Source organism: Rhinolophus hipposideros (assembly GCF_964194185.1).
Source record: "Rhinolophus hipposideros genome assembly, chromosome: 24".
In the NCBI taxonomy this organism is placed as follows: domain Eukaryota; kingdom Metazoa; phylum Chordata; class Mammalia; order Chiroptera; family Rhinolophidae; genus Rhinolophus; species Rhinolophus hipposideros.
The window spans coordinates 21,282,366-21,307,225 of NC_138070.1; the positions used below are offsets into that span (position 1 = coordinate 21,282,366).

Here is a 24,860-nt window from a genome sequence, read left to right on the forward strand (position 1 = left end):
CTTGAATTTGGAGGCTGAGCAGTCCCAGATCTGTAGTTGGCAAGCTGGAGACCCAGGAGAGCCGTTGCTGTAAGCTCCAGTCCGAGTCTGAAGGCCTGAGAAGCAGAAGAGCTGATGATGTAAGTTCCAGCCTGAAAGTTGGCAGACTCAGGACCCAAGAAGAGCTGATTTTTCCGTTGGAGTCCAAAGACGGGAGAAGACCAATGTCCCAACTCACGTAGCCAGTTGGGGAATTCATTTTTCTGAGCCTATTTTGTTCTGTTCAGGTCTTCAATTAATTTGTGGAGGCCCATCTACTTTAGGGAGAGCAATCTGCTTTACTCAGTCAATAAATTCAAATGTTAATCTCATTCAGAAACACCATCACACCCAAAATAATGTTTGACCAAATGTCGGCACCATGTGGCTCTGTCAAGTTGATATATAAAATTAACCATCATACCAAGAGTGGTTCCCCTACTTAGAAAATCATCTTATTGAGAGCATGGATGGTAGATAGCGTGGTATGAGTTGCCAGTACTGGGTGCCAGGTCAAATTCAGTTCTTCAGCTTAGAGGTGTGAATTTTTACTGTTTTATTCCTAGTATTGCCTTGCTTGAGCATTTACATATTAATTCATATGTATTTTATAAATTACTTTTATTTATATTATAGTTGCCACATTATATATTTTTAGGAATAATTTGTATAATAAATAGGTTGTTCTTTTTCATGAAGATGGTGTTGAAAGCAGAAAAGGAAGCCCCTGGGGTGGCCAGATGGCTCAGGTGTTAGGGCGCGAGCTCTGAACAATAGGGTTGCTGGTTCAATTCCCACCTGGGATGGTGGGCTGCGCCCCCTGCAACTAAAGATTGAAAACGGCGACTGGACTTGGAGCTGAGCTGCGCCCTCCACAACTAGGCTGAAGGACGACTTGGAGCTGATGGGCCCTGGAGAAACTGTTCCCCAATATTCCCCAATAAAATTAACAAAAAAAAAACCCAAAAAAAAGCACCTCAAGCTGCCAGTCTCCTGGACCAATCTGCATCCCAGCATGTTTAAAATTTTTGGCTTATCTCCTCTCAGATCTCTGCCAAACCATAGTCCTCCTTTTTGTCTTATTGGGTATTGTACAGTGTTGGATCTACTCTTCAGAAGTCCTTTTTTGGTAGTGGTCATTAAGTTTATTTTTAACAGTTTTATTGGGATATAATTCATATGTCACACACTGCACCCAAAGTGTAAAATTTAATGGTTTTTCATATATTCACAGGGTTGTACAACCATCATCCCAATCTAATTTTAGAATGTTTCATCTCAAAAAGAAACTCGTATCCATTCACAGTCTGTATCCATGTCCCTTTCCTCTAGCCATTGGCAACTTCTACAATTATTTATTTATTTTAATTGTTCAATTATAGTTGACATTCAATATTTGTTTCAAATGTACAGCATAATAGACATTTATATGACTTAATGACGTGATTCCCTCCAACTCTAGTCCCCACCTGATACCATATATATTTATTACAATATTGCTGACTATATTCCCTCTGCTGTACTTTACATCCCTGTCTATCTACTTTCTATCTTTATGGATTTGCCTGTCCTGGACAATTATAAATGGAATCATACAATACATGGTCCTTTGTGTCTTTTTTTTTTTATATCTGGTAAATGTTTTCGAGGTTCTTATATGTTGTACCAGGTATTGGTACTTCATTCCTTTTTTTTTTTAATGCCAAAATAATCTGTTAGATGGATGTACCACCTTTTGCTTATCCATTCATCAATTCATGGACATTTGGAATTGAAACAAAAAAATATTTTTTATGCAGGAAGCATGAGAACTATACGATTATATGTATGCACAAAATAATACAAATGTGCTCATAAGTAAACAGTAAATGCTAACAAAGAATTCTGTCATAGTTTAATTGGGAGAATATTTTGAGGTTGTTTGGGTTTCCATTTTTTGGCTGTTATGAATAATGCTTCTATGGACATAGGTTTTTTGTGTACAAATGTTTTTATTTCTCTTGCGTTTATATATAGGAGTGGAATTCCTGGATGATATGGTAACTCCTTATTTATCCATTTGAGGAACTGCCCGATTTTTCCAAAGTGGCCGCACTGTTTTACATTCCTACCAGCAGCGTGTGAGGGTTCCTATTACTCCACATCCTTTCCAACATTGTAACTGTGTTTTTTATTATAGTCATCCGAGTGGATGGGAAGTGGTCCTTCATTAGGTTTTCACTCTGGGACAGAGACAGCAGCAGAAAAAGGACAATCTATTACATTGTCCAGTATGTAGCGACCATGTAACTTTAAACAGATTAAAATTAAAGTGTAACATTGAGTTCCTCAGTCACAGTAGCACATTTCAAGTTCTCAATAGCTACAAGGCTAGTGGCAACTGTATTGGACAGAGCAGATTTATATAGATTTTCTCTATTGCAATAAGTTCTATCAGTGCTGGTGTAGAAAAAGTTTGACAGCAGCTGGAGGAGTAGGCAGAGAGTGGTAGAGGTCTGAGTGGTGTGAAAACGAGTGCGGGTGTGGAAAATGAGAAGAGAAGAATATCTTTGGGGGAGCCATGTACAAGATATGAAACTTAGAAAAGAAAACAAGTAAAAAGGGAAAGAGAAGGAGAGGTTCTTAGAAATTAGATTTTTTCCTACAGTACCTTGAGTTAGTGGTAGATTCAGACTAATTCCTTCATTTTATAGGTGACAAAATCATAGAATTTCTGATTGGCAGGGAGCAGTACATTGTACCTGTTGTGGGAATCTACCTTGGCCATTTTAGATTGGCCAAGGTAATCTAAATTTTACTTTGGTTTTTCATATATTCACAGGGTTATATATGAAACCTCTGGGAAAGTGTAGGGAATAGATGGTAGAGCTGAACTAGAGGGAGTGCTTACAGTGGAATAGGAAGGTAGAAAGCGAAAGGGTTAAGAGTGGATAGGTAATTTGATCGTTACCGTGTACAGCGTTTTCTATATGGAATACTCTTGAAGTTGGGGGGAGGCTAGAGAAGAGTGTCTGGAGTTGTGCTATGTTTCGTTTGATGTTAATACCAGTGTTCTTTTGCTCCATGACCTTACACTCTGAGGCTGGAGCAGAGCCCCCTTTGCCTGGTTTCATCGTTCCTGCCACCAAACCAGTTGGTACAGTTTTTATTATGTTAAGGCAAGATAAATCTGGAGTGTTTGAGCAAAGTCTAGGTAAATTATTCATTAAGGGTATTGGAATGAGCCTCTTCTTTTCAAAAAGAAGTTTCTCTTTATTTTTATTAGTGTGTGTAGGAATCTTCATAAAAATAGACCAAACCACTTTTTGTTTTCAATATAATTTCTCAGAGTTATCATACATAAACCTCCTTGCATCCAAGGTAGGCTTTTATTTTGTTAGTTGTATTTCTCTACCCAAAACACTGCATGGTGTCTTTCCAAACATGATATTACTGTGGAGACTGCTTATCTAGCTCAGTCAATAAAGGTGTGTTCAGGGGCTCACGTGGCTGCAGCTTTGTGTACTGCCAGTGTTACACCAAGTCCTCCTAACTGTGAAGTCAAGTGCAGTAAGTCTCCACTTAACAGAGTTAATAGGTTCTTGGAACTGTGGAGAAAGGATATATGACAAAACCAGTTTTACCATACGCTAATTGATATAAACAAGAGTTAACTCTCTATTAATGTTGTAATGTAATGGTGTTATTTGAGGACCTGCTGTACTATATACCACTTAGGTGTAAGACTGGTCATATTCCTTACAGGTGTATAGAATTCCTTTATTTTCTGAACCAAAAATTTAGACTAATGGTCTGATAAAGATTTTTGATGCTGCCTCTTGAAAAAAAAGATACGCTGGATCCTGAGTGTTGGAGTTTTGGGGGATATTCTGCTGGATTCTGTGGGGATATTACAACAAATATTTGTCATTAGGGCTATGCTGGATAATTTGGAAAGTATCATCATCCCTAGATACCTGCAAAATGGCTAATTCTCAAGTGCAAGCTTCATTAAATGCTAAAGATAATGTACACTGTTATATTTAGCCAGTTCTGTTAGTGACTTAAGATACTTTTTTTACTGACTAAACTAGAATGAATAAAATAATTTCAAATGAATAACATTCAAGAAGGAAGCCTTGAAAATAGGGTGCATTAACAAGTCTGAGCATTTTTTGTCTTTTAGTTTCTGTAGTGACATCTAGATTTCAAACATTTTTATTTATCACATGGTGAAATTATTGAAAAACAAATTTCTAAAGAGCTTTCTTCCAGTTTTGTTCTCAGTGTAATACCATTTCTCTCCACAGATTTGCTTGTAAATGCATCACGAAGAGGCAGCCCAGAATGAAGAAAGCAAGCAGGAGTGTCGGCTCAGTGCCTAAAGTGTCTGGGATAAGCAAAACGCCAATCGTCGAAAAAACGAAACCCGACGCCAGTTCTTCAGCATCTGCAGGAGGCAAACTTGTAAAACCTGGAACAGCAGCGTCTTTGTCAAAGGTAGTAATGTGGCAATATTTGAATATGTAATGGATTTTTAGGAGGCGGGAATCTTAATATGATGTGTGATTTATTAAATAAGCATTATTTAGGGTTCACTCTCCTCTGGTGTTGGGAACACACAGCCTTTGAAGAGAGTTCACAGTCTGATGGACTCACTCTTTATGAATGAAACCAAATAGTAGGCTTATTTGTGAAACAAATCATTGAGCACCTGCCTCATTCAAGGCTTGGTGGTGGTGTGAGCTGGAGGTAGAATCCTTCAAGAAGTTTGTGGAGTAATGGATGGAGGTGAATCACACAAACGAATACCTAGAATAACTATAAGTAGAATAACTAAAACACGATGAAAAAGTTAGATGCCCTGGGAGAGCAGGAAAGCTGCATAAGCAGTTCCAAGTAGGAAACTATTCTTTCCAGCCTGGAAGGTTTATGTTAGGTCAAAGGAGGCCAGGCAATAACATTCCTGAAAGCCCAGATAGGGGTTTTTATTCCCACGGTACCCCTAACACCATAAACTTTTTCTGACAACTGATCTAGTGTTAATTCAAGTTAAAATTAGATGGTACTAATTTAATACAAGCGTAACTAGTTTTATTTACACTCCTTTATGGGCTGGCTTTGTTCTTGTTAGTACAGTGACTCATTAGATCATGGGCTTTGGGAACAAACAGACCAAGGCTCATGGGGCTGTGGTCGGGATGAAACGAGGGGCCTGGCACACAGCAAGTGCTTAGTAAATGACAGGTAGGAGCATTTTTATTGGTTAGCTCTAGAAACTTCTCCAGCCCAGGACTCGCTCCTGCAAGTAACAGTCTGTGTCTGTGTTGGTTTGTACCATCCAAGGGACCATATCACTCCAGCCTATTTTTGTGCTGGTCAAGTTTTAGGTGTCATTGCACGGATTCACACAGCCTTTCTGAGTCCAGAATTCATTTATTTGTTCTTTGCTTGTTTGTTTTAGGGATGTGGTGTTTTGGGTAGAAACTTGGACTCTAGGAGAAAAACCTAGAGATTGTTTCTGCTAAGTCTGAGAGGGAAAAAGCGAGCACTATATGAAACACGATCCATTCAAAATCCTTTTGTCCAAGCAGGGTTTTGATAGATCCCTTGGCTTCATTATTTTAAGAAGCACCTCACAGGAACAGGTGGTAAGGGACTTGCTGATTTGTGTTGAAAGATCTAGCAGGAAATGCTGGTTTTTCTATTCCAGAGTTGTTGAAACTGAACCCGGACTTACCCCAGGGGCTTGGAGATACCCCCCGATTTTCTCCGTGCTACCACCCTGATGAGCGAGCTGCAGGCGTCATCCTGGTGCCTGAGGGATGACACCACGAGTAGATCTTTGCCCTACTTTCATGAGTCTGAATCAACACCATGAATTATCTCCTTGGTGGCAATGCTGCCACTCTTTTGTGTAAGATAGCTAGCATTTTCTGACCTAACTGGTTACTCAGTTTCTGGGGCTGTCTTTGGAGTGGAGTGCCGTGTGACCTGTTATTTATGTGACTGGAAGAACAGGTTGAAACATTGGCCTTGGATTTGCACTACTGCCTTCCTTCTGTTGCTCCTTATCAGTGGCAAGCAGTGTCTTTGAAGGTTTACAATGGAGTGTGCACTGAGCAGGGGTGTCAGATCTTCTGAGGCTTGGATTCGGAGTTGCTAGTAGTTTGGTCTTGAACAGTGAGTACTTTTTCATTGTAAAGCAGCTCTGTATACCTGCTGTGTGCCACCATATGCCAGCCGTGCATAGCTTTGACTCTGCTGCGTTGGCTGGTTTATGTAAGGGTGTGTGTGTGTGTGTGTGTGTGTGTGTGTGTGTGTGTAGTGGGTAGGGCTGCAGAAGAGGTGAAGCTATTTGGGAACACTTTACCTGGACTGGATCAATTGCTTTTACTTAAGAGAGGAGAGAAAAGTCTTGAGTAGAAATTGAAGTCAGAAGACACAGAAGAAAAGAAGAAAACAGTGAAAATGAACAGAAGAATTGAAAAAATTAAAGTCTTAGAGACCCCACAAACTTAAGTGTTAATTTATTTTTCTAAGTTTTCCTATTTCCCTGTGCTTGTGTAGCATATAGACACCTCCCCACAATTTGAACTGCTCTATCTGTGACGAAGCATTGATGATTAACCAGATGAATGAAGTGTTTGACTTTTAATGATTTAGATACCATGCACACATACTCATCCTCTCACATATGTATCTGTCATTGCACAGTGTTCTCCTGACATTTTTCTTAGAGTGACAGGGCACTGGGATGTCCCTTACTTTCTCGCTCTCATTTCAGTACTTTTGAGGCTAGATGTAGTTGAGAGGTATGGGAAAGGCCCCTTGATCCAGAGCACGTCACTGCTGGTTGGAGCTTTTGCAAATATAGAATGAAGCACTACTGCTGTTCACAGTGAGTCTGGGGAAATTGTGCCCACTCTTGTCAGTAACTGTGACATCTGGCTTGGGGCCTTTGTATGCTTCCTTCCACTTTGTCACAGACAAGAGAAAAGCTGATTTTCCATGTAGAGATGGTTTCCCACGTCCCTACAATTTTCAGGTTTCACGCACTGCTCATGTTCATCCTGGTGTAGGTAATGCACTTTTTCATTATACTAAGAATAGTTCTAAAAATTGATAGGTAGGAATTAATAAACTTCAGTTATTTCAGTTACAGTCTATCTCTTGACGATTATTTGTGATCATACCTTTTTAGTGTAAAAGTGAGTGAACAGTATGATTGAGTAATCCATCTCTGAAACTTGAAAGGTGAAATTTTAAAACTAATCTTAAATTTTGAGGTGAAGATGCAGACAGTGAAACTTGGACTTCGTCTCGAGAAGCACGTACACTTGCGTTGTAGTATTTCCTTGTTTGTATCTGGAATGTTTTTATCAAATGATTTGCGTTTTGCATCTGTTATTAAAAAGTGGCTAAAAGTCTTCATCAAGTTTATTGTTTTGAACTGTTGCTGATAGAGAATGTTTACGTGTGGAGATGCGTATGTATTTACAAAGTGGTGTAACAAATATTAAAAGAAATAGGGAAAAATGGAAGAGAGCCTGCAAGTAGCTTCATGTAAAAGGCAAGTCAGGAGGTGAAGAGTTGTTTTTGTTTTGGTTTTATTTTTTTGTTCAAGTGTCACGTGCATCCAGAAATGTTCACAAAGCCTGTGTGCTAAGCTTAGGGAATCGCCCCCGAGTGAACACAGCCTGCAGCCACCACCCAGTAAGAATCAGAGCAGACCTGCAGCCCAGTGGCTCTCTGCATGCATGTCCCCCTCAATCACTCCCCTTCCCGTCCGTCCTCTCTAGAAGTAACTCATCCTAACTTCTAGCAGCAGAGATCCATTTTGCCAGTTTTTCATCTTTGTATGGTTGTGCTCATATCCTGTGTTCTTTCTACGTGTGTCTGATTCCCTTAACTCAGCTTGGTGCTGATGGCACTCATCCATACTGTGCCTGTCGCAGCGGTGTCTTCTCATCATCGCTGCTCATTCCCAAGCCGTGAGATGACTATACTACAAGTTACTTATCTGTCCCACTGATGGACATGGAGAGTTTCAATTTTATGTCTGCTGAGAATGATGTTTTGAACATTCTTCTGCACGTCTGTTAGTGCACATGTGCACGCATTTCTGTTGGCTCTGTAACTAGAAGTGAAATTACTGAGTCATAGGGTGCACAGTGTTTAGCTTTAGTAGTTGTAGGGCCAAGTCGTTTTCCAAATGGGTTACCAGGTTACAGTCCTGCTTGCTCCACATTCTCACCTGCACGTACGTTAGTGTTCATTTTAACCCTTCAGGTGTGTGGAGGGATTCCGAAGTGCTTTAAGTTGCATTTGTCTTATTAATGAGATTAAGCACCTTTGCACATCTTATTTTTATGTGGTTAGTAGACATTGCAATATCTTTTGTGAAGTGCCTGTTCAAATCAGTCGCTCATTTTTCTACTATGGTGTCGTTCTTTTCTTGTGGTAAAATATACATAACATTTACCATCTTAACCATTTTTAAGTGTATATTTCAGTGGCCTTCAGCTCATTCATATTGCTGAGTAACCATCACACCATCCATCTCCAGAACTTTTTTTATCTTCCCAAACTGGAACTCTGTCCTCATTAAACATTCCTCTTCATTCCTCCCTATCCCCTGTCCCTGGCAACCACCATTCTACTTTCTGTCTCTATGTTCATACTGATATTTCCAATTGATATTTAGGATTATAGGGTTTTACTTAACTTTTTTTTTCTACATCTGGAAATATATATATATTTTTTATTTATTTTTATTTTTTATTTTTTTTTTAAAGGAGGGCACAGCTCATAGTGGCAACCACCCCTTTACTTTCTGTCTCTATGAATCTGACTACTCTGAGTACCTCACATGAGCGGAATCATACAGTATTTGTCTTCTTGTGACTGGCTTATTTCACCTAGCATAATAATTCCCTCAAAGTTTATGCATATTGTAGTATGTGTAGAATTTCCTTAGTTTTTAAGACTGAATAATAGTTCATTATGTGTATATGAAGTCGGACAATTAAGTTCGTGAACTCATTCTAGAAAAAGTGCTGCATACCTCATTGCTGAATATCACTATGGTCACCTTCGAAGGACTCCCCTTGGGAAGTTATGCACTGATGCCAGTACCTAGTCCGCCCTTCAAAGCAATTTTGGAATTTTTTCTGGAATGGCCATCAGAGCTCTCATCGTATTACCCTTGATGTCCTGAATGTCACCAAAATGTCTTCCTTTCAATATTTCTTCATCTTCAGGTAAAGACAGAAGTCATTGGGGGCCAGATCAGGTGAGTAGGGAGGGTGTTCCAATACAGTTATTTGTTTACTGGCTAAAAACTCCCTCACAGACAGTGCTGTGTGAGCTGGTGCATTGTCGTGATGCAAGAGCCATGAATTGTTGGCGAAAAGTTCAGGTCGCCTAACTTTTTCATGCAGTCTTTTCAGTACTTCAGTATAGAAAACTTGGTTAACTGTTTATCCAGTTGGTACAAATTTATAACAAATAATCCTCATATACCACATCTGTTCTTCCATCAATTGATATTTGGGTTGTTTTCACCTTTTGACTGTTGTGAATAATGGACGTGAACATGAGTGTGCAAATATCTCTTTGAGACCCTGCTTTCAATTCTCTTTTTCTGGGTATAGACCCAGAAATGGAATTGCTGGGTCATATGGTAATTGTATTTTTAATATTTTGAGGAACCACCATACTGCTTTCCACAACAGCTGCACAATTTTACAGTCCCGCCAACAGTGTACAAGGGTTCCAGTTTTTTTCACATCTTCGCCAGCACTTTTTTTTTTTTAATAGTAGCCGTCCTAATGGTTACAAGGAGGTGCAGTGTCTTTTTTGGTACTGATTTAGTTCTTTACCTTTTCTATATGTGACCCCTTTCGTCATTTATGCGTGTTGCACATATATTCTCCCACTTTGTGCTTTCTCTTTCTACTCCTTTAATGGTGTCTTTTGATGAATAGATGTTCTTAATTTTAATGTAGTCCAGGTTGTTAATTTTTTCTTTATGGTTTGTGTGTTTTCTTTATGAAATCTTTACTCATCCCAAGACCAAGATAGTCTCCTATACTATTTTCTAGAAGCATTATTATTTTAACATTTTATATCTAGATCCTCAGTCTATCTGGAATTATTTTTTTAAAGCTTTTTATTTTGAAATAATTTTAAACCTAAAAGGTGCAGGACTTGTACAAAGAATTCCAGTCTGCCCTTTAGTAAGATTCCCTACATGTTAACCTTTTATCGTGGTTAGTTTTCCCTATGTAGGTATGAACATACATACATATGTGAATTTTTTTCTTAAACTGTTTAAGTGTAAATTGTAGACATAATGCTCCTTTACTGCTGAATATTTCAGTATGGATTTGTTGAAAAAACAAGGACATTCTCTGTTATAACCGTAGTACAACTACAAAATCTGGAAATTAACATTGATAAAATGCTACCGTGTTTCCCCGAAAATGAGACCTAGCCGAACTATCATCTGTAATGCGTCTTATATTAAAATAAGACCGGGTCTTATATTAATTTTTGCATTAGAGCTGATGGTCCGGCTAGGTCTTATTTTCGGGGAAACACGGTGGTATCTAATCTATAGACTTTAATTAAATTTCACCAATTGTGCTAATGTCCATTTTAGCAAAAAAAGAAAATTTTATTCTGGTTCAGGATTGAGTCTAGGATCATGAACTGCGTTTAGTTGTTATACTGTTCATTCCCTTAAATTTGGAATAGTTCCTCGGTCTGCCTTTTATAACCTTGACATTACTAAAGTGTGTAGGTCAGTTTATCTGATAGACTGTCCTCCAAATTTGGGTTTGGCAGTATTTCCTCATGCTGAGGTTGGGGTTATACAATTTTGGCAGGAGTCCCACAGAAGCCATATGTCTTTGGCGCAGCATTTCTGGACGGATGTGGCACATTCTTGTCCATTCCTGGTGATGTTAACTTAATTTGGTTAAGTGGTATCTGCTGGGTTCCTCCATTATCAGGTTACTATGTTTCCTTTTGTAATTAATAAGTATCGTCAGAGGTACTTTTAAACTTTGTAAATATCTTCTTTCTTAACAAACTTGTACCCTAGTTTTTAGCAATTTTTTGATAATTCCTTCTAGAATCAATTATTACTGTGATTTTTGCCAAATTTTCTAATTTTCTAATTCCATCATCTCTTCTACGTTTATTTGTTGGCATTCTACTATAAGGAATAGTTTTTACTTTTTCCAAGTTTATGTATTTATTTATTATATTAGTGTGGATTCATGGATTCTTCGTGCTATAAATTGTTAGCATTATGTATTTTGATGTTCAGATTGTCCCCAATTTGGCCACTGGGAACATCTTCAAGCTCCTGGGTCCTTTTGACATATTTCTATTATTCTTTGATCAGTTTCTTAATTTCTGGCACATTAAATTTTCTGCTTTTGCAGCCCCAGCCCTAGAATCATCCTTTTCTTCAAGGAGGCCTTGTTCCTTTTAGAGGATGAAACTTAAACCATCTGGAAGCTAGGTATGCTCATTGATTTTGAGTGTATCGTTGTTTTTAAGCCTTCACAGTGGACAGATATGGGAAATACAACACACACACACACACACAATATGCACATGTATATCAGTTTCTGTATCTGTTTCTTGCCATATATGTTAAAGTCTATAAGTTCACATTGATGCTTCCAATTCTAATGGACATAACAAGGTTCATTGTACCCTTTCCACTTTCTGTAATTGTAATCCCTTTTTCTGACAGCAAGAAACCTGGCTTTCATTATCTATAATATATTTACTTATTTTCTCAATCCTAGAGTATATAGAAAATAGAGAATTGTTCACCCACACCACTGCAAAAAACCGTACCAGCTATAGTTCAGTATTTATACTTTTTTTGTCTTTAGTTTGAGAGTTTGAGGATTTATGATCAGTATACTGTGATCCAGAAGCTATTTGGATCCCCCAGCCCCATGAGATTATGTTAGTCATTGGAAATACAGTTGGGTCCATTTGTTCCTATTGTGTTCCATTTTAGGGTTTGCCCCACCTTTGTTTATATACTGTATTAATTTATTTTAAGCATGTGAAACCACTATCGTGGTTCTACACATGCGAACTATATAAAAAGATGTGTTCAGAGAAGTGCCTTTCCACTCCCCCATTCCTTCTCTACCCACCCCTTAAAGGTAGTCTGATTGGGTTTTTGTTTATTCTTCCTGTGTTTCCTTTTGCATAAAGGAGCAGATACGTGTATATTTTTTATTTCCCCTTTCTTACATAAAAGTTGACATAAGTAGATAGCTTTTGCACTTTGCTGTTTTCACTTAATGTATTCTAGAAGTCTCTCCATATGAATTTATAGCAGTCTTTTTCATTTTTTATATTGCTGCTTAATACTTCATTGTATGGATAGACTATAGTTTATGCTGCTTTCACATGCATAGGCATTTACGATGTTTCCAATATTTTGCAATTAAAAATAATATTACAATGAATAATCTTATGCATATGTATTTTTGTATTATTGGAGATGTGTCTTCAGGTTAAATTCCTAGATGTGGAATTGCTGGGCAAAAGGTAAATGCATATGTAACTTTGTTAGCTATTGCCAGAATCCCTTCATAAGGCTTATTTATATCATGTTGTATTCTTACCAGCAATTTGTAAGTACCTATTTCCCCACATTCTTCTCAAAGGAATATGTTACAGTTTTTCATTTTTGCCAATCTAATAGGTGAGAAGTGGTATCTTAACATTAAGTTGCATTTCCCCTATTGTTTGTTAGACTGGTCATCTTTTTTGTTAGTGTGTGTGAATTGATTGTTCATTTTGCTCTCTTTTCTGTGTGGTTTTTGGTTTTTTTCCCCTTGATGTTTTAGGAGTTCTTTGTGTATTAGGGATATTAGCCCTTTATCTGTGAGATATTGCAGCCATACTCTCCCAGTTTCTCTCTCTCTTTTTTTTTTTTAACTTTGCTTATGATTTGGCCATGCAAAAAGTTAAAAAAATATTTTTTGAGATTTTCATTTTTATGTAATCTAATTCATCAATTATTTTTTTTATGATTGAGGATTTTGAATCATAGTTAGAAAACCTTGGAATTTTTGATACAGGGTGAAATAGGGCTCATTCCCTTTTTTTTCCTTTGTGAATATACAGTTGACTTAGCACCATTTAGTGAAGAATAGTTTTTTCTGTACTGTTTCTTTGGCCATAAGTCAAGTGTCTACATATGCAGTTTCTTTCTGGATTCTATTCTATTCCACTGGTTTATTCATGTGCCAGTACTTTACTGTGGTAGTTACTGTAATTGCCAGAGGTTTTGACTTGGTGCTCGGATGTGTTTAACTTTGCCATTATCCAAAGACAGACTGTGACCAGACAGATGTGACTATTAAGGCACTCTTCACGTGACTGTGTAGGCTGTTTTTCAGATGTAGTTATTTTAAAATGAAAGAGTATTTAACTTTGGAGGAATAAAAATTAGTTCAAAGATAATCTTAACATTTATTAACAGAATATAAAAGATGATTTGAAAATATAAGAGTATGGTGAGTTTATTTACTAACAGATGAGGGACAAATCGACAGGACGGTGTAACTTGATTTACAGTTTTTTGACATTTAGTTGATGACCAATGTCATTAAAGAAACTAGCCTTAAGGAATATGAACAATTCTTAATGATTAATGCAATTAATTACATAACCTAGATTTTTCATAATGTGACAACCCTAAATTACCAAACCTTATTTCTGTTTAATTCATTTAAAACATTAATTTTTTCCTGCCTCTTTTAAAAAAATTTTTTTATTGGGGAATATTGGGGGACAGTGTGTTTCTCCAGGGCCCATCAGCTCCAAGTCGTTGTCCTTCAATCTAGTTGTGAGGGCGCAGCTCAGCTCCAAGTCCAGTCACCGTTTTCAATCTTTAGTTGCGGGAATAGAACCAGCTTGCGCTCTAACCAACTGAGCCATCCGGCCGCCCGTTCCTGTTTTTAGTAAGACAGATTGACCTACTTAATGGTACTATTATGTAATAATTTTTATAATTGAATGATGAGAACAGAATCTGTTCCAAATAGAGTCACTGACATTAGAACTGGAAGAGACTTTAGAAATTAGTTATTTATGAACCATTTTAATTCATTATGATTATCCAAGGGTGAGCATGACTCCAGATAGAAAACAATATAAATAAACTGATTAACTTGTGCCATCACCTTAATGGTACAAAACTTTCTTGTTCTTTTGTTAAACAGTAGTTTTTCTTTTCTTTCCCCAACAGATCTTTAACTCTTCTGTGTTCTCTCTCATTTCTAGGAGAAGTAAAAACAGACTTCTTCAGAGTGCTTGTTTTCATTTTTAAAAGCTCATATTTTTTCAATCATCTTTATGAAATACAAATGAATGCTACAAATGGCCTTTGTCAAGTAGTATGATCATTTAGGTTGACTAACCCTCGATCTAACCATAAAATATCTAGTTTTAATTTATATATTACCTAGGCATTTAAAAAAATTCTTTTCAGTTTTGGCTTAAATTAGAAGACTAAAAAAATTAGATAAGGTAAAACAATTTCAGAATTATTTATTTTAGATATTGGCTCCATAATTGAATCATTTTAGAGCAGTGCAGATTACTTCTGCTTCTTAATGATACTTCTCTCTAGAAATTGCAAGGTGGCATTTCCTGTGGCATAATAGAAAAATGACCCCTGTTCATAAGTCATGTCATAGACGAAAGAGTAACAAGGAGGATGGCTTCATTTTTTTCCCCACCCCTCAATGTATTTGGCACACATCGGGCTTCCATGAAATGTTTGATTACATATATGATTTCTGTATTTCAGAAAGAAGGTGTGATTGTTCAGAAACCAGTTAAGAAGTTGTGTTTCTGTAGCGCAGTATGAGGCATCCCTTGGTAACCGTCAGAAAGTCTTTGTAGAACTCTTGAACTCAATATAAAAGTCAAGAGCGTTGTTTAATCTTGAATTATTATTTAATCTTGCTTCATTTAGTCAATTTATTTTGATTTTCTGTTGCTTCTAGACCAAAAGCAGTGATGACCTTTTAGCTGGAATGGCTGGAGGGGTGACAGTGGCTAATGGTGTTAAAGGAAAGAAAAGCACCTGCCCTTCCGCAGCATCTTCAGCCCCTGCCCCTGCCATGAGCACCGTGGAGAGCAAGTCCAAGATCAGCACAGGTACGGCTGCGTTGAGAATTACACTGCCTTTCTGTTTGAATAGGTAGAGTGCAGTAGCATTTAAGGGATTCCACCTAATTGTAGAAAATTTCAAACATGTACAAAAGTAGACTGATTCGTATTTCAACCCATGTACTCATCACCGTGGCCAGTCTTAACTCCTTGACACCTACCTTATTATTTTGAAGTAAATTCTAGACATCATGTAATTTCATCCACAAATATTTCATTATCTCTGACAGATAAGGATTTAAAAAATATGTAACACGATACCATTATCAGTCCTTAAAATAACTAATCATTTCTTAAATCATAAATTGTTCAATAAGTATTTAAGTTTTCAACTATCTAGTAAATGTTATATATATATTTTTTTTACTATCTTTGAATCAGGACTCACTTAAGATCCATGTATAATAATTGGTGATGTGTTTCTTAAGTCATTTTTTTTTTTTTAATGTGTGGGTTTGCCCCCCTTTTTCCCAGTTTAATTTTTGTAGAAACTGGTCATTTGACTTCAGGTTTTTCCATGATCTAGATTTTGTCACATCCCCATGATGTTCTTGACCACGTTCCTTTGTTCTCTCTGTTTCCTGTAAATGTCATTGAATCTAGAACTTTAATGGGTTGGATTTCAGGTTCTTTTTTTTCCCCATGACTCCTTGAGGAAGTTGTCCATCCACAGGTGGCATATCTTTTCTGGTTGTCTCTCTTTTTATGATGTTAGCAGCTTTTAATGATCCTTCATTCCAGTTCCACCGTTCTTTCTTCATTTGTTCGTTAGCAGTAGTTTTTAGATTTGATGGAGTCCATAAATTAACTCATCTTAATAATCCAAGGAATAGTTCTGTCATATTTTACTGTTACACTTATAGAACAAAACTTCAAAACTTCTAATAAACGTAAGATTATGTGTTTGTAACAAAGCTTATGAAAGCAAATTGACAAAAATTATATCCGGCCTTTTTTTATCATCATTATTTAGGCTGTTAGCACCTCTTGTGTGTATTAGACTTTTTTCCTAGCCCAGATTTCCCTACTGTCCTTTCTCCTGCTTTAATCTTCTGCAGTATCCAGATACCGCCCCACTGTTATTTATAATAGCAGTGTGGTATGATTACCAGAAGGAAACATATAAGTCTTTACTTTGTGCTCTCCAGGGATTATTCCATTTTATCCTCATGATACCCCCATGAGGTAGAGCCTGTTATTATCCTTATTTTAGAAACGAGGAAGTTATGCTTAGAAAGTTCAACTATCTTGCCCAAGGCAGTGCATTAATTTGCTCAGTAAATATTGGGTGCCCTTTTTGTACCAGAAAGCTGGTGGTGGAGCAAGAACTGAACCTTAGATGTTTTACTCTCCAGCCTGGGTAAGAAGGAAACTTAACAGTTCAGCTTGTGTGGTAAAAAGGAAATGAAATGCTCTATTGTGTGGTTAGAAGGAAATTAAATACTCTAATACCATCTATATCTCTTCCTATTTCCAGCCTTTAGAATTTGCTAGGAGCGATCCCATGTGTTTGCACATGGTTCCCTGTTGACCAACACCACCTTCCCTCACTGGCTGAATTCAGTTCTCTTATCCCTGGATCAGTATTGGTTTGCTAGGGCTACCATAACAAAATACTACACACTGGGGGGGTTTAAATAACTGAAATTTAGTTTCTCACTGTTCTGAAGGCTGGAAGTCTGAGATCCTTGTGCCAGCAGATTTGCTTTCTTCGGAGGCCTCTCTCCTTGGCTTGCAGATGGCTGCCTTCTTGTGTCCTCACATGGTCATCTGTCTATCCGTGTCTGTGCCTTAATCTCTTTTAAATGGACACCAGTCTTATTGGATTAGGACCCACCCTAGCAGCCCTATGTTAACTTAATCACCTCTTTAAGTTATTTACTATCTCCAAATACAGTCACATTCTGAGGTACTGGGGGTTATGACTTTAACATATGAATTTGGGAGACACAGTTCCGCTCATCACAACATCCTTATTTCTTCAGTTCATCTGTTCGGCCTTGACTTACTCCTGATGGCTTTTTTAAGACGAGTGCCCTTGTCTGTACCTCATATTCTATCTCCTCACTTGTCACAATAATCCCAGAGGGGAGCTTTGCTTCTTCTTGTTCTGTCTCTTCCTTCTTGTTTCTTTACTTCTCCTTTCCTTTTGGGGCATTATCAGTCCCTTCCCTCATTACTGTCTTCCTTTCTGTCTCATACATGCACAGATCGTTTCTTCCTTAGCATGGTTTTTGGTTTAGGTAAGAGGGATGATGATACAAGTTATAGAAATGGAAAAGGAATTAATATTGGGGGAAAACGTTCCAACGTCCTTTTCCTTTTTGGCCTCCATTTGCAGTTGTTTCTCCCAGTCCTGTTACTACTGCCTTTGAAATCTGTTACAGATTTATTGTCCCTTCTCTGTTCTTACAGAGACCTTGATCTTAACAATCTGAATGTAGGACTTCTTTATTTTCACTGCACTGCCTGCCCTTATTCCTCCTTCACTTATCCTTCTTCCTCATATTTTCCACTTAGCATCCTCTAGATTAATGTCCATAAAAGTGCTCCTTCCTTGTGTTTCTTCCCTGCTCAAGAACATTGTTGACCTTTGTGAATTCTCCCTGATGTTCAGGGCTCTATAGAAACCTTCCCCTGCTGCTTCTCTTTACTGTGTGGCCTTACTTATCCTTTCCGTGTGCTGTGCTCACTCTGCCTCCTCATCGTCGTCTGTCTTGTGGCTAGCCAGAGTTCCCAGCGCTCCGTTACATCTGACACCTGGGAAATTAGTGACTGTCTTCCTACATCATGTAGACCTTTTGCTCCCCGTTATCTCTACAACCTGGTGCCTGCCACATAAAGAACAGGTGGTTCTTTAAAAATACTTATTAATTAGGTCTAGATCTTATTTTTCAAAGTAAAAAATATTCTAATTATTTCTTAAGTGTTTGTGGGGGTCTTTAAACATACTCCTGTTCTTTTTATATTAAACAATGGCCCATGTCAACTGTTTTCACAGGTTTAAAATGTTAGCAATTAAGTAATAGCGTGATTTGTGCAGCATATTTGCTCAACATGTTGTCATTATTTAGCATTAATGCATATTCGTTTTCTAACATTTAGAGAGACAGCATAGCATACTGGTTAAGTTGCAGATTCTGGAACCAAATTGCCTGGTTTGAATGTTGGCTCATCTATTTATTATCTGTGGATATTGGTAAATAAGTCACACCTGTGTGAGTTTCTTCACCTGTAAAACAAGATGTAGCACCTATCTTAGAGTTCTGATGCATAAAGTTAATGTATGTGAAGTGTTAATATGTGTATCCAGCTGTATACATGTAGTAGTAAGTGCCGCGTACACGGTAGCTAGTATTATTATTGTTACCACTTATGTGGCAGTCTGCGGTGTGAAAATGTTTTGCATTTATTTTGATCGTATTTTTTGTATTTATTGTAAGTAGCTTAGATTTCTCATTTGTCCGGCGGCTGCATTTCCCTTTTTGCTCACATGTGATCTTCCCTTCCCATCTGATTCTACAGTTTGTTTGCCACCTGATTGGCTAATCCTAGAGTCACCTTCATCTTCATTGGTCCCGAATATTGTGCTCCTGGTCACCCGTTTAAAGCCATGGTTTAGGATTTAAGTTAATGTGTATAACCTTTTTTTGTAATGTAGCAGCTTTATTGAGATATAATTCACATTCCATTAAATTCACCCTTTAAAGTACACAATTCAGTCTATCGCTTCTTTTTCATTGACAGTTAAACGATGAATGATATTCTGGTTTTGAGGAAACTGAATTTTACAGTAACCAGACTGAGGCAAGATTAGTGCAGGTCAAAATCAATGTGTAGATCTCTAGATGTCATCTCATTAGACTGGGGGTATAAACGCTGTGCCTTTTTATTACTAATATTTTTGCCTTAAATTTTTTATTTTAAACATGTAGGCACAAGTTCTTCAACTAAGCGGAACACTTCCACAGGTAATAAAGAATCCAGTTCTACTAGAGAAAGATTACGTGAGCGTACCCGACTAAACCAGAGCAAAAAACTACCTTCTGCAGGTCAGGGAGCTAATGACGTGGCACTGGCTAAACGTTCCCGTAGTCGCACTGCTACGGAATGTGACGTTCGCATGAGCAAGTCTAAATCGGACAATCAGATCAGTGACAAAGCTGCTTTGGAAGCCAAAGTGAAAGATCTTCTCACACTGGCAAAAACCAAAGACGTGGAAATTTTGCATTTGAGAAATGAACTCCGAGACATGCGTGCTCAGCTGGGCATTAATGAGGATCACTGTGAGGGGGATGAGAAATCTGACGAGAAGGAAGCTATCATTGTGCACCAGCCGACTGATGTGGAGTCCACTTTATTGCAGTTACAGGAACAGAACACTGCCATCCGTGAAGAACTCAACCAGCTGAAAAATGAAAACAGAATGTTAAAGGACAGGTTGAATGCATTGGGCTTTTCCTTAGAGCAGAGGTTAGACAATTCTGAAAAACTGTTTGGCTATCCGTCCCTGAGCCCAGAAATCATTCCCGGTAACCAGAGCGATGGGGGAGGGACTCTGACCTCCTCTGTGGAAGGCTCTGCTCCCGGCTCAGTGGAGGACCTCTTGAGTCAGGATGAAAACACCCTCCTGGACCATCAGCACAGCAACTCGATGGACAATTTGGACAGCGAGTGCAGTGAGGTGTACCAGCCCCTCACGTCGAGCGACGACGCCCTGGACGCTCCCTCGTCCTCAGAGTCAGAGGGCATTCCGAGCATAGAGCGCTCCCGGAAGGGGAGCAGCGGCAATGCCAGTGAAGTGTCTGTCGCTTGCTTGACAGAACGGATACACCAGATGGAAGAGAACCAACACAGCACGAGTGAGGAGCTTCAGGCAACTCTGCAGGAGCTAGCTGATTTACAACAGATTACCCAAGAACTGAACAGTGAAAATGAAAGGCTCGGAGAGGAGAAGGTGATTCTTATGGAATCTTTATGTCAGCAAAGTGACAAGTTGGAGCACTTTAGCCGTCAAATCGAATATTTCCGCTCCCTTCTAGATGAACATCACATTTCTTACGTCATAGATGAAGATGTAAAAAGTGGACGCTATATGGAGTTGGAACAACGTTACATGGATCTAGCTGAGAATGCCCGTTTTGAGCGAGAGCAGCTTCTTGGTGTCCAGCAGCATTTAAGTAATACTTTGAAGATGGCAGAACAAGATAATAAGGAAGCTCAAGAAATGATAGGGGCGCTCAAAGAGCGTAATCACCATATGGAGCGAATTATTGAGTCTGAGCAGAAAGGAAAAGCAGCCTTGGCCTCCACATTAGAGGACTACAAAGCCACAGTGGCGAGTGACCAGATAGAGATGAACCGCCTGAAGGCCCAGCTGGAGAATGAAAAGCAGAAAGTGGCAGAGCTGTATTCCATCCATAACTCTGGAGACAAATCTGATATTCAGGATCTTCTGGAGAGTGTCAGGCTGGACAAAGAAAAAGCAGAGACTTTGGCTAGTAGCCTGCAGGAAGATCTGGCTCATACCCGAAATGATGCCAATCGATTGCAGGACACCATTGCAAAGGTACTGTTTAAGTAGATACAGTGTTCTGGATCAGTGTCACACAGCTGCGGTGTGCCGCGTGCTTACTGACAGACTGCCAGCAGCGCTTGTGTGGCGTGTCATTAGCTTTTTATTAAGCTGCTATTTTTGAAGCTTGAGAATGATTTTCTTTTATTAGGACAGAGTGACAAGTATTGTTGTAATAGTGGCACTTTCACTCACTTACATTTTGTTACTGTTTTCCTGTGGGGCTGGAGTTAGGACTAACAACAGAATTTGTCCCTAGTTCTGGGGTACATGCAATTTTACATCTTCATCTCTGATGTATTTTGGCATAAAAAGCAGGGAGAGCCAGTATTCTAGTCTGTGGGATCAGCAGTGTCTGCCACTTACCCTGCTGTGGTTGTAGTTTTCTAAATAAAGTTCTGCTGTGAGTTAAACATGTTTGTGGAGGAGGGAGACTCCTATTCTCTTAGAGGTCTGTGGTTGGTTGCTGGTGGTGACCATAGAGATCATTGGTTCAGTCCCCTTGTTTTACACGCAGCATAATAGTGAGGACGCAGTCAAAACTGTAGCCCGGGGTTGCTGGCGCTCTGGCCAGGGCTCTGTGTCCAACGTAATTGCTGAGGTAGTATTTATTTGCATGAGTTATCTAATTAATAAAAATCACATTTTGTTTCATGTTTTAGTGCAGTGATTTTTAAAGTAAGAAACAGTGTATCTTTGGCCAAAATTTGGATATTTTAGACTCCCATTTTTTTAGTGATGACTTTGAGAGATACAATTTAGGACATGGATTATTTGTTGAAGCATATATGTTGGGAGCACTATGAACTAATACTTCTGCATTGACAGTATTTGAGAATTTTTTGTTTTCATTATTAATTTGATACTGAAACTGTCACAAATCAGACACCGTTTTTGTGGGAGAGCATGTTAATCATTAATCAGATGCATGCCTTCAGTCCAAACTTCAGAGGAGGGAAAATTTCCAAAATTTCCTCCTAAATAATCTAGTTAAATTCAGTGATTTGTGAATATAATTTCAGTCGGTGATGTAGTGACAAATTATGCTTAAGCATATTACATAAAGTTCTGTTGTACAGTGCTTTTTCATACTTTTAAACAGTTATTACATAGGGTGTTTTAGTTCTTGCAGGACAACTCACACTTAGCTTCAATTTGAAACTGTGTATACCTGAGTTCTAGAATTTATCTTAGAACAACTCTAATTTTTCTAATCTGTACCGTCAATTTCATTTAGGTAGAAGATGAATACCGAGGCTTCCAAGAAGAAGCTAAGAAACAAATAGAAGATTTGAACATGACATTAGAAAAATTAAGATCAGAATTGGACGAAAAAGAGACAGAAAGGAGTGACATGAAAGAAACCATCTTTGAACTTGAAGACGAAGTAGAACAACATCGAGCCGTGAAACTTCATGACAACCTCATTATTTCTGATTTAGAGAGTAAGTGGGAGAACATTTCATTCCTTTTTGTCTTGCCTATTTAAACATATGGGAATAGTTTACATTTGGTAGCAAAATAAAAATTAGTAATTCTGACTGGTGCAGTAGTTCAAAGGCAGTAGCATGGTGGCTGGCAGAAATATGCATGTGGTAAAGTGTAATCCATACATTACTTGACAGTCTTTGGACTGCTGTGTCTTGTTCCTGAAGAACTGGTAAGTGGAAGCATTTACTTTAAAACTGTGCTTAATTATGGAAAATCATTTAAGTGAAAAGCTAATGGGCTAATTAATTCCTAGATTTTAGGAAAAGCTATTATTCTACTTCTAGTGATTACAAGTATACTGAGACAAAAAAGTATATTGATCCTCCATAATCTTATGTCTACGGCACAGGTTTTTATTTACTTGTGTAATTTTTTCCCTCCGTACTAGGGAGATTTTATTACCTGGTAGAATTAAAACTCAGAGTTTAAGTTTTTTTGTTTGCATTTTAAAGTAAAAGTTTTTTAAAAACTATTTTGCAATTATTTAAAACTTCAAAAAGCTACAAAAATAGTACAAAGTATTTTTGTGTAAAAAATTTGATGAGGAACAGAAATTTGCATTATCTTAAAATGTCTTCTCACAGACTTCATTATGTTGCAAATGAAGAAAAAGAAACAAATTACACAGTGGAAAAACTGGGCAACACTCTGACAGGGTGATCATGTAAATGACACAGGTACACAGATATTGAACACGGCATCGGCTGGGCTGGATTTTGGCTGACGCATACCTTCAGTTACTCATAAAGAAGCATTAAACAGACAAAAACTGAGGCATGTTTTACTGAAAACACAGGAGTAGGTGCTGCTATATTCCTAAAAAAAAGCCAGCATCATAAAAGACAAAGGCTGTGGAAAAGTTCCAGATTAAAGGAGGCTAAGGAGACATGACAATTATATGGCAATACCTGCGCCTAGACTGGGTCCAGTACTGCAGAGGGAAAATGCTCATTCTAAGATAAGTGGATGTTATGACAGAATTGGAATGTGGATGGTAAATTAGATAAACATATATCAGTATAAATTGATGAAGTTGGTAACTACTGTGTTTATGTAAGAGAACATCCCTGTTGTTAGGAAACAGACACTGAATATTTAGGGGTAAAGGACCATGATGTTTATCCTTAAAGGGTTCAGGGAAAAATCGGGTATAGATAGAGGCAGACAGACAGACAGCGATAGAAGATAGCAAATGATAAAACAAATGGGTAAACTATTAACAATAGACAAATCTGAGTAAAAGAGTATATGAGTGTTCCTTGTACTGTTTTTTGCATGTCTTTGTCAGTTTGCAATCATTTCCAAATAATACATTTAAAAAATTCTTTTTTATTCTTTATCCAGATTCCTAAAATGTTAACAAATTTTAAGTTGTAATACACTTTAATGATGTCCAGGTGGGGATAAGGAGAATGGGAGTAACCTTTTGGGGGATGCATTGGTTAAAACTTTTTAAGGTTTTGGTTCACGATACTGCTCCTTTTAGCTCTCACTGCTTATTATTCCTTGACAGAGGGTTGGTAGGCAAATAATAGCCTTGAGCTAGATCTCAAGTGCTGTGGACGCAAAGGTGGGGAGAGGTGGGAGATTTGAATTATTTCCAGGAGAGAGTGGGTCATTTGCAGAAGCCCTAAATATGTGTGTGGCAGTCTGAGCTCTGGCTAGTCGACCCAGCATCTATGGATTGTCCCCAGGGTTATTCAGGACATTCTAAAGCATCTGGACACTAAAGCAGCTGATTGTGGGACTGAATTTCTTGGAGGTGGTGATAGTCATAGAGCTTTCTCATAGAACTTTCTCATCTAAAGTTTGAAAAAACTTTTGGTTTACTGTATCTAGTTTTTATTTCATTGTCTCTGAACTGAGAGGATTTATCTAGTTTTACTTCCTAAATGTAAGAGGTTCTAAAATTTTTCAGATTAACTTGGAAGATGAGTGCATTTTTTGTTTAGTACTGATAATAGCCTTTCCCCTTGCAAGACTTTTGATTTGAATGTGGAAAGAGCGACACCTTCTGGTAATTGGGATAGTAGCTAGAAAAAAATAAGGATTCCTGGAGTGAAATTTTATAAATAGTTGCCAAAATAAAAATTACATTGTGTGGATTTTAATTTAAAAATGCCTGAAATTTTTGAATAATTTTTTTTTAGCCATATGGCTTCTCTACCTAATTTTTTGAAATGCTGTAAAAATAGTATAGTTAGTATCCACTGCTTAGATTTGACAGTTGTTAACATTTTGCAGTGTTCTGTGTATATGTGTGTTTTCCTGGATGAGTTGACAGACAGTAAGTTGTAGACCCCATGACACTTAACTCCTAAATAATTCAGTGTGCACCTCCTAGTTTCCTTGTAACCATAATACTGTTATCACATCTAGTAAAATTAGTCATAATTCCTTAGTGTCATCTAATAACCCGTATTCAAATTTAAAATTTATTTTTATAGGAACCAGGAATCAACAAGTTTCATGGATTACATTTAGTTGTCATATCTCCATAGTTTGATGGGAGTTAATTTTTCTTTTTCTAGAGAATTCTATCATTTGGGATTGATGCTAAGTCACCACT

General features: G+C 37.9%; 1 protein-coding gene across 11 annotated transcripts in view; it reads left to right on the forward strand.

Annotated features, from left to right (window-relative positions):
- SPECC1L (sperm antigen with calponin homology and coiled-coil domains 1 like) overlaps positions 1 to 24,860 on the forward strand; it is a 124,358-nt gene that overhangs the window by 22,508 nt on the left and 76,990 nt on the right. For 5 of the 11 annotated variants that reach the window (XM_081037329.1, XM_081037337.1, XM_081037334.1 and 2 more), the window contains exons 2-5: positions 4,308 to 4,497; positions 15,060 to 15,213; positions 19,161 to 20,794; positions 22,038 to 22,245. In XM_081037329.1, coding sequence (XP_080893455.1) covers positions 4,345 to 4,497; positions 15,060 to 15,213; positions 19,161 to 20,794; positions 22,038 to 22,245 — 2,149 coding nt within the window. In that variant the 5' untranslated portion in view covers positions 4,308 to 4,344. Of the gene's footprint in view, positions 1 to 4,307; positions 4,498 to 11,453; positions 11,534 to 15,059; positions 15,214 to 19,160; positions 20,795 to 22,037; positions 22,246 to 24,860 lie in introns of all 11 variants that reach the window. The other 6 variants (XM_081037335.1, XM_081037336.1, XM_081037339.1 and 3 more) reach the window with 5 other exon arrangements.